The sequence below is a fragment of the Pagrus pagrus genome (genome assembly GCF_965226575.1).
Source record: "Pagrus pagrus genome assembly, chromosome: 17".
Lineage (NCBI taxonomy): Eukaryota > Metazoa > Chordata > Actinopteri > Spariformes > Sparidae > Pagrus > Pagrus pagrus.
Window position 1 is genome coordinate 22,664,104 of NC_140201.1, and position 13,453 is coordinate 22,677,556.

A 13,453-nucleotide genomic window follows, 5' to 3' on the forward strand; every position below is an offset into this window, starting at 1 on the left:
TTTTCACCTTGGTGGAGCCTCAGTCTCATCTTTATTTACAACATTACGACAAATCAGTCAGTTGCATACGAAGTCAAACATCGAAAGACTGCACACAAAGAGAGATCACATCACTTCTTCCAGTCTGCGACACAAGCTTGATCCAAAAAGCTCTCTCCTTCTCCAGCTCCAATTAGAAATGCATCCTCCTTGAAAAACAGCCGCTGTGACAGGCAAATCTCGAAGAACACTATTTCTGGTGTATTTTCACCCCACAATAATTACCGAATAAGTGTTAATTGAAATCCTAACTCCACTGGTGGGTGGAGGCATGACAGTATCCCCTCAGGGTAATCAAATACCAAAGCAAACATGTTCATTATTTTCAGACAACTGAGACGAAACAGTGCCTCATACGAGAGCCTTGAGAGCCACTCTACTGTGAAGCACATATTCACATTAAACAGCCCAGTGATTAGGTAGAAAATATACTGGAAATTATATTATCTTGCTCAGCTGGGGTTTAGCTACTGAGGTCTAGAATGGCATCTCATCTTCTTGCTTATTCCCTTTGTGGCACTCAGTTCAGTTTAAAGGATGAGTTCACTCAAAAATGAAAGTTTTGTTTCATTTCTTCGTAGTCTGGAGCTTCATAGCCAAAACAGTCTTGCAGCATTCTCCTTAACACCTCAAGCAGCTGGGGATGTGTTTGTTTTAAATCAATCCAAGTTTTATGAAGCCCTCAGATGACAAATTGATTTTGAAAAGACAATATTTAGACCCTTGAGCTCAGATGAGACAAGCTGTTTGGAGCCATTTTCTTGTGTTTTTTTTTTTTTTTTTTTTTACATTTTAAAACAAGTTCCCATCTATTTCAGTTGTTGAGGCGAATGCTGTAACACTGTTTTGCTTTGAAGCTATGAAACTTCACCTGACTTTTCATCAGCATTGGGGTGAGAAGATAATAACTGAAACTTCATTTTTGGGTGAACTTATCTTTTAAGTCATAATTTTGACCTTTAACTCACAATTTATATAATATGTTCTCCCTGTTTCAACATGTAGTTGCCTTCCTCACCACAACTGGGTTGAATGTTATTTTTACTTGGATGCCCAGAGAGATTATTTCTGCTTGGTCTGTGTGGTGCGAGGGAATTTTTATTCAATAGTGTGTCGAACCTTTAAGAAAATTGGCCACAAGATGCCTTAAGGAGCTGCTTACCGAGCTAAAATGTCACTGGTTATGAAACCGTTTTGATTGTTCTGTAATATTTTTGTATTTTTGTGTGGGATGAAAACGGCTATGTTTAAAAATATCTGCACACATCGTCTTCATTGCTCTCTAATACGGAGACTATCTGGACTCAGAGAACAGACGGCATGTTGATGTCTGAGCATTGTGTAACTACGCCTTTGATGGAGCGTGGCTCTCTCTCTCACCCTGAGCGTGTGGTGCTCCTGGGCCAGGTAGGAGAGGATGTGGGGGTTGAGCACAGCGGCCTCCAGGAAACAGCTCCACAGAGCAGCCAGCTGGGAGCAGAGCTGGCTCACGTCCCTGCTGATCTGCTCCGCTACCTTCTCATGGCCTTCCTGCAGCTGATGGGGACAGAGAGCGGTCAGATAAAAGATATGTCTTTATGACAAGCTGAATGCATTAGCCATCCTTCTGAAATATATTTTGCATAATTCTATTTCCTGCTCACATATTTATACCTATATATAACAGTTAGTCGGTGAAGTTAAGTTAGGCCAGTAATAAAAACTGGGCCATCATACCAGCTCGCTTGAAAGATTTTTAGTCGCCAACGAAAATCATAATCATATCCATCGCCTTGAACTAATGGCTCATTAGCATTATCTAAGATCAATCTACTATCCTGCAGTATAGATAAAAATCAAGAGTTTCTTCTTAAGCATTACAATAATTTAAATTCCTCTAGTGTTATTTCGCCTTTCAATAAAAAATATCATTTTCCAGCTACGGACATTGAGATTAAGCCATTGCAATTGTTCTTACCTGTGCATTGTGTTTGGAGCCATGCACCAGCTCAGACATGATACAGCAGGGAGTCCAAAAATAATGTCTCTTTTTCACAAGACTGTTTGATGTGGATGAATGAACATACCTGTAACTCTATTGTGAGCTGATTTAGAGTTTCTTCTACAGGCAGCACCTCTGTGGAAAGAGAAGTTATTTTAACAAACACTAAGGGTTTGATTACAGTGAATTCCAAGTGATGAGACACAGTAAATAAAAATTGAAGAGAGTTGTTTATATGATTTAGAAGAAATATTTTTGATACTAATTAGGACTGAACCTAAGACCAATTTAAAATACTGAATAAAAAACACAAATTTGTCAAATAAGCCAATAATCTTTTTAAGTTAATTAAATTTAAATTACAAAAGGGTGATTAAGTTTTAAATTTAATTAATTGTTATAGGCCAAAAAATCATAATGTTTACTATTAATCCAGTGGATCAGTACTCATTCTGTCGGGCCTCCGTTTTATAGGTAGCAGTTTAGTAAAGTGACTCTGCTGTGAACGACAGCTGAGCAGCTTTTTTCCTGAAGACATGAACGGGCTTCACTTTGTGTTCTGGATGTTTAGTATCCAAGTGACATCTTAACTTGTTCGGCTTAACACTGTCTAATAAGCTAGTATTTAGAGACACAACACACATTGGTCTCTCTTCATTACCCACCGTTGTACTGGTGAAGCCGAGGCTGAGATATGTCTTGTCATATTTTCTTGTCTTTGTTTTGGCTGTCTGGTGTTTGCTGTGTAAGCCCTTAAGTTATAGCAACTATAAGGGGTAATGAGGATATGACACCATTGACAGGCGTCAAAGTAAAACAGTTACCTTGATCCAAATTATGGATTTCCCTTGGTTTGAACATTGAAAGTGCACATCTCAATAAATATACAACAAAGGTGCAGTCATTTTTTAAACATTTTAATGCGGAAATGTTATATATTAGCAGAATTCAGGTTTTTACAGAGGAGGTTTGTTCATATACCCCTCGTAGCCTGATCTAAACATGGTGAAAATAGTTGTTGACAGTATTTATGAAGTAAAACATAACAACAATTCCCTCTGTCAAAACCTTTGACTCTAATATGTCAACAAAATGAAACAAGAATTTGAAACCTGGCTTCATCCAATGTTCAGATTTGTGTTCTGGAGATGCATGCAAATAAGTGAAAAATCACCCAAACTGGTACTTTAACTTGAGTAAACAAAACATACATTACTTTTATTGTATCTACACTCTTATTTAGTTTGAATACACGCTTTGCATATGCTCACCTAAGTCTAGTGGAGTCTGCTGGAGCTGTGGGATTTCCTTCATCAGTGCAGTGTAGTAGGTGTGCAGGCCCCTGTAAGCCACCAACAGGAGGCGACAGAGCCTTCGGTGCCACGTGTGAGCTCTCTGCAGGCAGTTTTCACTGGGCACATAAAAGCTTCCCTGCAGAGAAGGAGACACAGAGGAAATGTCAGCTGCTATGTAGGTCAGTAGTCACCTCTCAGCAAACGACCTTCCTTAATGACGGACATGTACACATACTTGAACTTTATAGGTGCCACTGCAACCGTTGTGCGGGCTTGTCGCTGACCTCTTGTTAAAAGGAGGAAAGATAATTCCTTGGAAGATCAAATGCGAGTTTAGACACAAATGGCCTCTAAACACAGCCTGCTGTGAGCTGTAAAACCAGATCAATATGTGAATGCTGCATCAGGAGGATGTGGCGCATCCCTGTTAAGCCTGTTAAAGCTCACAAGTGTGAGAAGTTGACCCAGAATCCAAGGCGTCTGCGTTTGTCTGGGGCATGATGAGTGGGGAGAAATATGGGGTTTGCATGAACACTGAAAGTAATTTATGTTGAGCTACAATCACACAATAAAACACTCAACAATGCCAACAGAGCTCAAAGTAGGAAGTCGCTTGATGATAGAGTGACATTTCAGGAAAAAGACAATAAAATCATTCCTGTAGCTGAAGTATAATCTCTGTGTTGGCTTAATAAGTTGTAATATGGACCATGTTTCCAGTAGATGGCTCTCTAACGATGCAGTAGAAATATTAACTGTGTTACAGCAGTGCAATTTAAGTTCCTGTCCAAACAGCTACAAATCACCAGAGCCTTGATGCCATAATCATGTCTCTCATTTATCTTCCTGAGGAGCTAATAGCCCTCTACCCAAACAACTACAATTTTACACGTCAGCCATCACGACACGGAGCCAGGGAGCCTTGAATGTGACCGACTGCCCTCGTCCGCCGGTCCCTGACCCGAGACAGACCGCTACCGAGCGAGTTCTTCCCATGGCTGGGATGTTTTGGTAGCGCCGGTGGGGCTCTGAGCTTCCAAAGGCATGTGATGCCTGTGTATCTGGGGATGTACTGTAATTTGCCCCGAGCAAGCCAAGTCTCCGGCCCTATCATCATACCTGCGTGCGCTCTGTAATTGCAACGGTGCAGTATACCCAAACCAGGAAGGAACATCTGTATGTTTACTTTCATAATTCTTTTTACCTTTATAGAGGCCTGCCTGGATCAGTCTGAGAGCGAAGGGCAGAGAAAAATAGCTATTTTTCAGTATGAACTAGTCATTATCCTAAAACCATAGATTCTCTCTGAGCTGACAATGCCTGGGAAGTGCCCGAGTTCAAGTCACCTGACATGAGAGGTTCTGCCTTTGTTTGCTGCTGTTGATGTGACTCTTACAGTCCACCGTCACAGCGTGTGGTGGTATAAGCGTCCGATCGCTGCTGCTGTTAAAGACGTTTTGTGCTGGTGGAGAAGAGCTTCTCAAAGGACAATATTGTTTGACAGGATTTTTGAGTTTTATCTTTCGAACCATGTTTTTATTTCCCCCCAAAAACACCAAAGATTCTCCGGTGTCTCACTTCTAACAGCATCGCTTTCCTCTCAAAATATCCTTTTATGACACGGAGGGAACTTTTGTACTTCCTTTTGAGATGTAACAGCTGATATCAATGGAAATGTACGAAGTGAGTTGTTTTGTTCTGAAATAGCAACATCACACTTAACACGAATAACGCGGTGTTAAGGGGGGAAAGTGATGAAAACACAGCGTAGCCGCAGGTGAAAGGCTCTAAATAAATAAAAGTGAAGGAGGAGGCGGCATCCTGTGCAGATTTCACCTGCAGCTATGTGGTACGTGGCGCTTGTGAGCAGAACTCATTACCGTGATCAAACGAAACCCCCCCGCTTGGCTAAACGCAGAGCTTATTAAAGTGCCCAGCCAGGGGTGGGAGTAAAATCCAGGAGGAGGAGGGTGGGGGGGCGACCAGGACGCTCATTAAGATTTACAGTGTAGACTGTGACGTCCGCGGAGATGGATGTTACAAAAGGAAGGAAAAAATGGTTTTACAGCTGAACACGAGTTGGAATAATTGGCACACACCAGAGAAAGCCGGAGATAAGAGATCATTCTGACGGCGACATCAAAAATCACAGTTCAGAAAACTGGAGAAAAGACGTTTTTTCACGTGGACTTGAGCTGACTGCCAAGGCCATAGTTCTTATACCTTCAGAGCAGGTTCTCAGAACAAAATGACTCACATTGTTCATCAGTGGCATCAGTAAACACTAAATCTGCTTGATTTTGTGCCCAAATCCAAGCTAGTTATTCTAAACAGTAGCTACTACATGCTAATCATCGCAGCATGCTGTTTGAGCAGTATACAAAACAAATACACAATAAAACATACACAACATTTTATGTGAGACAGAAATTGTTTAGTTGTAAATCAAAGGGTAATAAAGCAGTTCCTTTATTTCATTTGTGCATTGCATTGTGGGAAAATATCGACCATGCTTCCATTGGATCATTTTCCGTTCATATAAAATGGCAAATATCTTAAACCTGTGGTAACCACAGACCTGATTTCGGGCATTTAAGCGAAAAGCCATTCAAAAGACCCACTGACTCTGAGATGAGGGAAACAGAAGTGCAAACATGCAAACTGATTTCCGGGTTTGAGGACTCATTACTACAACACTGTGACTTCCTAGAGTATTACCGTATTTCCCCAAAATATTAACCTGTACCTTTAACTCAAGATCTATTTCAAATTCAGTTTAATGTAGTACTGAATTGAGATACAGCTCATCTCTGTAGAAAAGAATGTTTTGTCCAAACATGAAAGACAAAACCTGATCATAAAAATATTATTCACCACAAGAAACTTTGGTTTCAAACCAAAGACGATCAGACTATGTGCCAAGTTTGTCTGAGCAGCGTTTTTTAAAATGAATTAAAAAAGAAAATGTATGTAAAATAGAGATTTTCCAGCTGCTGCTGCTTGAGAAACTGAAAGAAATGGAACTGTATGTTTAAGTGATTAGAGGGTAATAAAATCATTTAATTCCTGTTAAGTAAAACATATATAATCATGATGAATAATTATGATAACAGTAATTGGGATCATCGTTTCTGTCATCATGCAATTGTGCAGCATGACTGTAGTAAATGAGCACAGAGACATGAAAGGGGGGGGGACAAGACTAAACCATCATTTCCAGGGAGAGCTGCTATCACTTCCAGATGCTAAGCCTGGAGCCTACATGCCTGGGCAGGTGGGTTAATCAGATATTATGAAAAGCCACAGTGCAGCACAGTAATAATCTCTGTGCTGGCCTCTGGTCTTTAAGCCTTAAGACTCCACGGAGCCCCAACAAATGGCCGATTCTGAGGGACAGAGAGGTCCAGGATCAGTAATCCAGATCAGAATGACTCTGTGCCCAGCTCTTGGGCTGAATCCCGCTGCTTCTGGATGGCACGCCAAAACAAATCACGACTAAATCCATCGGCCTCTGTCCCTAAACCGAGATCACATTTACATCATCACTTGGCATTTAACTGCTTGCTTACAAAAAGGGAACGACCAGCTGTACGGGGACAACGCCCGGCTCATTTTGAGCTGTTTTCAGCTTTGTGAGACAAAAATGGGCTTTCGCCGTCCGTGGCTTTTCTATTTGAACGTGGCTGAACTGCTAAAGGTTAACATACCTCAGAGATGACAGGCTTGCAGTAGCCAGCTCCGAACACAAGGTTCTCTACAGACATGGCAGATGGGTCGCTCGTGCTCTCTGGCGAGCCCTTCCCCAGCCAGGAGCCCTTCCCTGTACGTGCAAAGCTGCAGAGAGAACAGGGAGGACACATGCAGGGACAACCATTAGTGTGTACGTGTGTGAGGGGAAGACGGGACAAGCTGAGGGACGGGAGCTGCTACTGTTCCAATCAATCAAGTGCTGCGGTAATCTATGTAATGCATGGCTAAACGCTTAGTCTATGATATTGACGGCTGAATTCATCAGATAAGTGTTTGGAAAACTATGCATTCAAGCAGATAACAGACACACTTATAATTGTGACTGCGGAAAACAAAGAAGCCGTCCCTGTAGTACATTCTCTGGAGCACCGCTGTTCCTGATATTCTGGATGAGGTTGCAATTATAGTTTTACGCTCAAAAACTCTAAATCTCAGTGTAAACAGTCCTATAACTCGGTAATCTACAAGAAAGCCTCATTCCTTATTCACTAAACCCAGTCCCTGAACAACACTTGTCCAATCATAGCGAGGCAAACAGCGAGGCACAGCAGGCCTCAAAATGCCAAATTAGTGTTTATGGCTCTATAGTAAGAGCGATAGGACTATTCAGCTTCTAAAGAAAGGGAACTGTTTTAGTCTATACCCAACCCAAAACACAACAGTTCTGTAAGGAATGGATTAAACAGCCTGTTTATCTGCTCTAGCAATAGCTGCCCAGCATGTTTGGCTAAATATATTGTAGTAACTGAGCATTACTTCCAAGACTGAGGAGCACATTATTGACCAGTATTATTGACCACTAGTATTCCCCTACTGTTAAAGCTAGCCATAGATGCTATGAGTTTTAAGCTAATAGCGGCCTGCTTGTCCAACCCCAGCCAACACTATATTTACAGGGTTACATTTGTGATACATATGAGTTAGTCCTGAACTTAAACTGCTTGGAAACGTGAACAATTACCTAAGCTAGCGGGGCAAACCTGGTTATATTATGAAGAAATAACAGTGCGATATGGCATTTTCCTTTCCATGCTTATAGAACTAAGTAGCTACATGACAGTACAAGAATGCTGTTTCTTCATGCTTTAGCTTTAGCCCCTTATATCATGGATCAGGTTTAGGACTCTTTTACATGATTCTCATTTAACACAATTCAGCTGGAAACAAAAAAAAAACACGTTTTTATCCCACTCATGGTGCTAATATTATTTTAGCAGAAACCAGATCGGGTCCTTCAGATTATATTCATAGTTGAAAATTCAGTGTCTCTCAAAGGCAAAGCCCCTCTACCTGATTAGTGGCTGATGTAAGGCAACCAGTGAAGCATGTATGGAGACAGAGATGACGGACAGGTGGAAGTAGTCGAACATGACAGGGACGTGGTGGTGGAGGCCTCTCCGCGGGTGGAAGTGGAGGCTGAGGGTCCGACTGCTGATCAGCGGGACCGTCGCTATCTCTGCCAGCCTGAGGGATGGAAGAAGAGCGACAGATGTCACACCAAAACACAAGTGCCAACATGTCCTTGCTATGATCTGAAGAGCTCTGGTTTGTGGTATTTTCCCCATTTTCACTCAATTGAACAGTAAAACAGACACTTGTGACAATGGAAAGAGTAATATCAAGCAACAAATATTAAATAAACAAGCAACACAGCCAACACAAATTGAACAAAATAAGAAAATAGACAGTTAATAATAAAATATCAGTTAAACTGGGGCTGTATTCCAGTGCTACAGCGGGGACTACAGAGGGTAAAGGTTCCTTAAGTGCATATTACATGATTTTATGGCACATAATTAAAAGTAATGTTGGAATGTATCTATTACATCTTACCCTGGAGAGTCTCTGCCTTGGTTTAAAAAGGCAGCTCTTTATGGAGGTGGATGGAGAGAAATGTCTAAGTCTAATGTCTGAGATGCCAACTGCTGCTCACCAGTAATCTAACATCAGTATTAAGTACATTGTTCCTGCAGCTATAAAAGAAAGAGTTCTTGACTGGAGTGGAAATGGAGACCTGGAGATAATCTACAGTCAACCAGAGTCCATGCTACGAGAAGGGGCTCCATAATTCAGTCCTGTGTAGCACTGACAAGTACTATAATCACACAGGTATGACAAAAACATGAAACAACAGTTTAAACACACAAACACAACACTACTCCTGACTAATGTGCAGCTGCTGGACGATAACAAGAGCGGCGCCCCAACAAAAATGGCACCTTTTACCGTGTATGCTAATGCAAAGTGCCCATTTCTTCTTCTATTAGTCCCAAACAAACAGACAAACCACAGCATTCATGTATTGCTCGCACAAACGTTGTGATCAGGTGCTTAAAGAGATGGCCATGAGCCAAAGGACATAATAGCCCTTATTCATGCCTAGTTTGCATTCTCACTCTTGCATAAAAGCTGCACAAGGGGAAAGTCAAGCATTCTCTCCCTCTCTCAAACACACACACACACACACACACACACACACACACCGAGCTGTTAAAAAACCTACTGCTGCTCATTGTCGGTGAAATGAAGATCCAGCTTCAACTGAAAGTCCACCTCACTCAAGGCTTCCTCCACCTGCAAAACATAGGTAGATTTGTTAATGGACATTATTCTCCCCTCAGTTTTCTTTTTACATAGAAAGTCAAGCAGTTTTTGCAGTTTAGTTGTCATTTGGACGACAGCACATCCAACGTGTCAAACCGACATTCATCTCAACATGAAATACTGTATTAATGCAAAGGAACAGCAACCAACAGTGACCAAGAGGAACATGAGGGACATTTACAGCATCGGCCCATTCTCACATCCGATGAGTCAAATGGTCTGTGGCCCAATCAAGCCCATAAGATGCCAGGCTTTGAAGCCAGCTTTGGTAGTGGCCAAACTGTGTAATAATTCAATCAATCATTGTGTAATCAATCATTGCTCTCCTCTGTCACCACGGTGGAGAGGGGGTTCTGTGGCTCGGGCACCACTTGGCGATGTCTGACCTGCTCAGTCGACTCCTGGATCCACACACTTTACATATATTATAATTTGTATCAGATATTCTGTCAATGCAACTTGTAAACTGTGATTTTGTTGTTCTGTTCTGTACATGCAACATCTACTGCATGTCTGTCCGTCCTAGGAGAGGGATCCCTCCTCTGTGGCTCTTCCTGAGGTTCCTTCCATCTTTTTTTTTCCCTGTTAAAGGTTTTTTTTTTCTCAACATGGCAGGTTTTTTTTGAGGGTCTAAGGACAGAGGATGTCATTCACTGTACAGATTGTAAAGCCCATTGAGGCACTGTGATTGTGATTTTGGGTTATATAAATAAAACTGATTTGAATAACAAAGTCATGTGATGGAAAAATAGACTTCTTCTGATAGGCTTATATTGCAAAAGAAGCGGCTGTAACGGTGAATACATTCTTTGGAGCTTCATACCTGCTAAATGACTCGTTTCGCTAGTGTGTCCGCTCTATAGACCCCACAACGAGGAGAGTCCAGGTCATTTAATACCCTGAAAGCTGAGCCGTTTTGGTTTCCTGTGTCACTGAGCAGCTTTCATAGGAATGAACGTTGCTCTGCCTTCGAAGTTGTATCAGAATTGTAAATGTTTTGGCCCAATGCTTCAAACTATGAAACTATAGCTTCCCCCTCTATCATCACTTTTGAAGTAGTCACTCTAGCGTAGTGGTATAAAGATCGAGAAAGTCTATATCTCGAGGAGGTTGGGGTGGATGGGTGGGTCAAACACAGGGCTCTCACCGAGGAGTCCCTTTTAAGTTCTGTTCATAACCAAAGTCAAAGGTGACTTTTTTTAACCGAAGTTGCGTAACGTAAGTTATGGCACTGAACTTACATACTTATTTTAACCCAAACCGCAATGTTTTCCTGAACCCGACCAAGTAGTTTAGCTGCCTAGATCTAACCAAACTGCAACCGTTTCTCAACGTTAAAGGTAAAGAAAATATTCAGTCCTTATACTCAGCCCCATGCTGATGGAAAGTCTGGGTGAAGTTTTGTCATCCCCAAAACTTTTCTGGAGCTTCAAAGCAAAACAGCATTGCAGTTTTTCTCTTGAATAATTGAAGTGGATGGGGACCGTGTTATTTACAACATTTTTAGAGCCGAAATCTGCGCGTTGAGGAAGTAAACAACATCTTTTCAAATCAATTTGGGATCTCTGGGCTTCTTACTGTAAGACTTCAATTACACCAGACAAGCTGTAGGGAGCCATTTTATGTTTTTTTCTGTTATCTTTGTATGTCCCATCTACCTCAGTTGTTTAGGAGAACGCTGCAATGCCGTTTCATTGTTTTGTGGAAACTTCGGCCGACTTTCCATCAGCATCAGTGTAAGTAGGTAATGACTGAATTGTAATTTTTGAGTGAACCTCTCCTTTAACAGTCCTGAACTCATAGGCTAATATGTTTATGTTTGGGAGTTGGGAGTGAGAACATGTTGACAGTATACAGTAGGTCTGTGAATCCTGTTATTTGCCGTGGACCCTCATGTGACCCTCATGTTGTTTGCAATGCTGATTTAGTCACTTCAAAGTTCTTGGTAATGAAGTGTTTATTCTCTCTGTGAGGCAGACAAACTGTGTCCCTGCGTATCTTTTAATCTGATGTGGGCTGAGCAGAATTGAATTACTCGGCGTTCAAAGTGCCACAGACTATTGTGGCTTACGGAAATAAAGAGCTCCTATTTAAATTTGAAAAACAAAAGGTAAGAGCAAGCTACAAAGGCGGTGCAGCGAGTGGAGTCTTTGAAGATTGAGGTGCAGTGTTGCTAATTATAATAAGGAGTAGACGCAGCTCTTCCCCTCTTTCTCCTTACATTTGTCTAAAACACACACACACACACACACACACACACACTGTACAGCTAGTCTACAAATCTTTGCAGTTCTGTCCGGGTATTGAAGTTGTGATTGATTAAGCATACATATGGGTGTACACAGGGGAAACGAGGGGCTATTTTTGCCCGTGCTATCTGTAGCTGTGAGCGGCAGATAACCTCCTGAAGGTTAATGAGTGGGCAGCCTGCGGGAGAGCTTACAGCTAAAATCTGACATGCCTTAAAGCTCCTCTGTCTCCACACCTCCATATGAATGTCTAAATTTAATGAAAACTTCTATATTTAGGACTTGTGCAGAGTCATGAGAGATTTAATATTCACATCTTCGACTAAAGCAGGGATCCTTCCACAGTATTCTAGGCATCTATACCGCAGACATACGTCAGAGAGCAGCTCGCAGGGTAAAGTCATGTGCGAGCCGTGGCTATCACATGGACGATTAGCTTCGAGCTGGGACATCTTCAGCCCCCCGTACCCCGGCCTCGGGCCTGTCTCAACGCTGTCACCACTGATCAATTTTGAGCTCCGGTGGCTCCCAACAACAAAAAACAGGCAGAAAACGTAGGTGAAGGACAGTACATCAATAACTGTCCGGCAGGTTTACACACCTGCTCATTTCAGCTGGACACAGACAATTTACATTTGTCTCTGAATTAAAGCACATTAGCTCCAAGAGGCAGGCTGTAGCACTCAGTAATCCTCAGGCTGGTTTTATAATGGTTCACGGAGTTATTTTTCAAAAGGGGGATTAACTTCGCCACCCTGTTTGCTGAAAATGAGTTTAACTTATTTTTGGTCTTCAGGGCCAGCCTGAGTCCTTTTGGAGCCCCAGGCACTGTTTTGAAAAAGAGAAAGAAAATCACTAAAACTTGGTAACCATAGTGACTTTACAAGCACAGCGTCAATTTCTAAGATTTCTTTCCTTTGAGAGGCGCTTTCAAGGAAAAGTTCACCTAAAAATAAAAATGCAGTTATCTACTCACCTGATGGAAAGTCGTGTAAAGTTACGTAGTCCACAAAACATTTCTGGAGCTTCACAGCAAAACTCCTAAATAACCGAAGCAGCTGGCAAAACCAACCGAAAAAAACAAAAGAATGGCTCCATACAGCTCATCCAGCATGAACCAAGTCTCTGGAGGTCCTGACAGATTCCAAATTTACACCTTTGATGCGTGGTCGAGCTCGTGCATCCACTCCAGACGGGGTGCATGCTAACGCTTTTAGCTTAGCAGCTACAGTGAAGATTTCAGGCTTTAGAAAGGGTAAACATAACGTCATTTCAAATCAATTTTGGATCTCTGGGCTTCTGGAGACTTGGATCACACCAGATGAGCTGTATGGAGCTGTTTTTCAGTTGTTTTTCATTTTTAAAACGAGTCCCCATCTACTTCGATTGAAGACCCAGAGACTTAATGACTTCATTTTTGGGTGAACTTATCCTTTAAGGCCAGCGGTTTCACTTTCGTGAAGAGCTCAACTCATCAATTTTCTCATGAATATATTTGCTACAGTTTGTGCACTGTGCAGATGGAGGGGCTGCGC

At 41.8% G+C, this 13,453-nt stretch overlaps 1 protein-coding gene across 1 annotated transcript in view; it reads right to left on the reverse strand.

The window, feature by feature from the left end:
* The window catches only part of fam135b (family with sequence similarity 135 member B), a 53,157-nt gene that overhangs the window by 13,167 nt on the left and 26,537 nt on the right, over positions 1 to 13,453 (reverse strand). Inside the window, exons 5-10 of the mRNA XM_084380114.1 lie at positions 9,569 to 9,639; positions 8,356 to 8,529; positions 7,023 to 7,149; positions 3,292 to 3,451; positions 2,106 to 2,155; positions 1,420 to 1,575 (exon numbers count right to left, since the gene is read on the reverse strand). Coding sequence (XP_084236240.1) covers positions 1,420 to 1,575; positions 2,106 to 2,155; positions 3,292 to 3,451; positions 7,023 to 7,149; positions 8,356 to 8,529; positions 9,569 to 9,639 — 738 coding nt within the window. The remainder of the gene's footprint in view (positions 1 to 1,419; positions 1,576 to 2,105; positions 2,156 to 3,291; positions 3,452 to 7,022; positions 7,150 to 8,355; positions 8,530 to 9,568; positions 9,640 to 13,453) is intronic.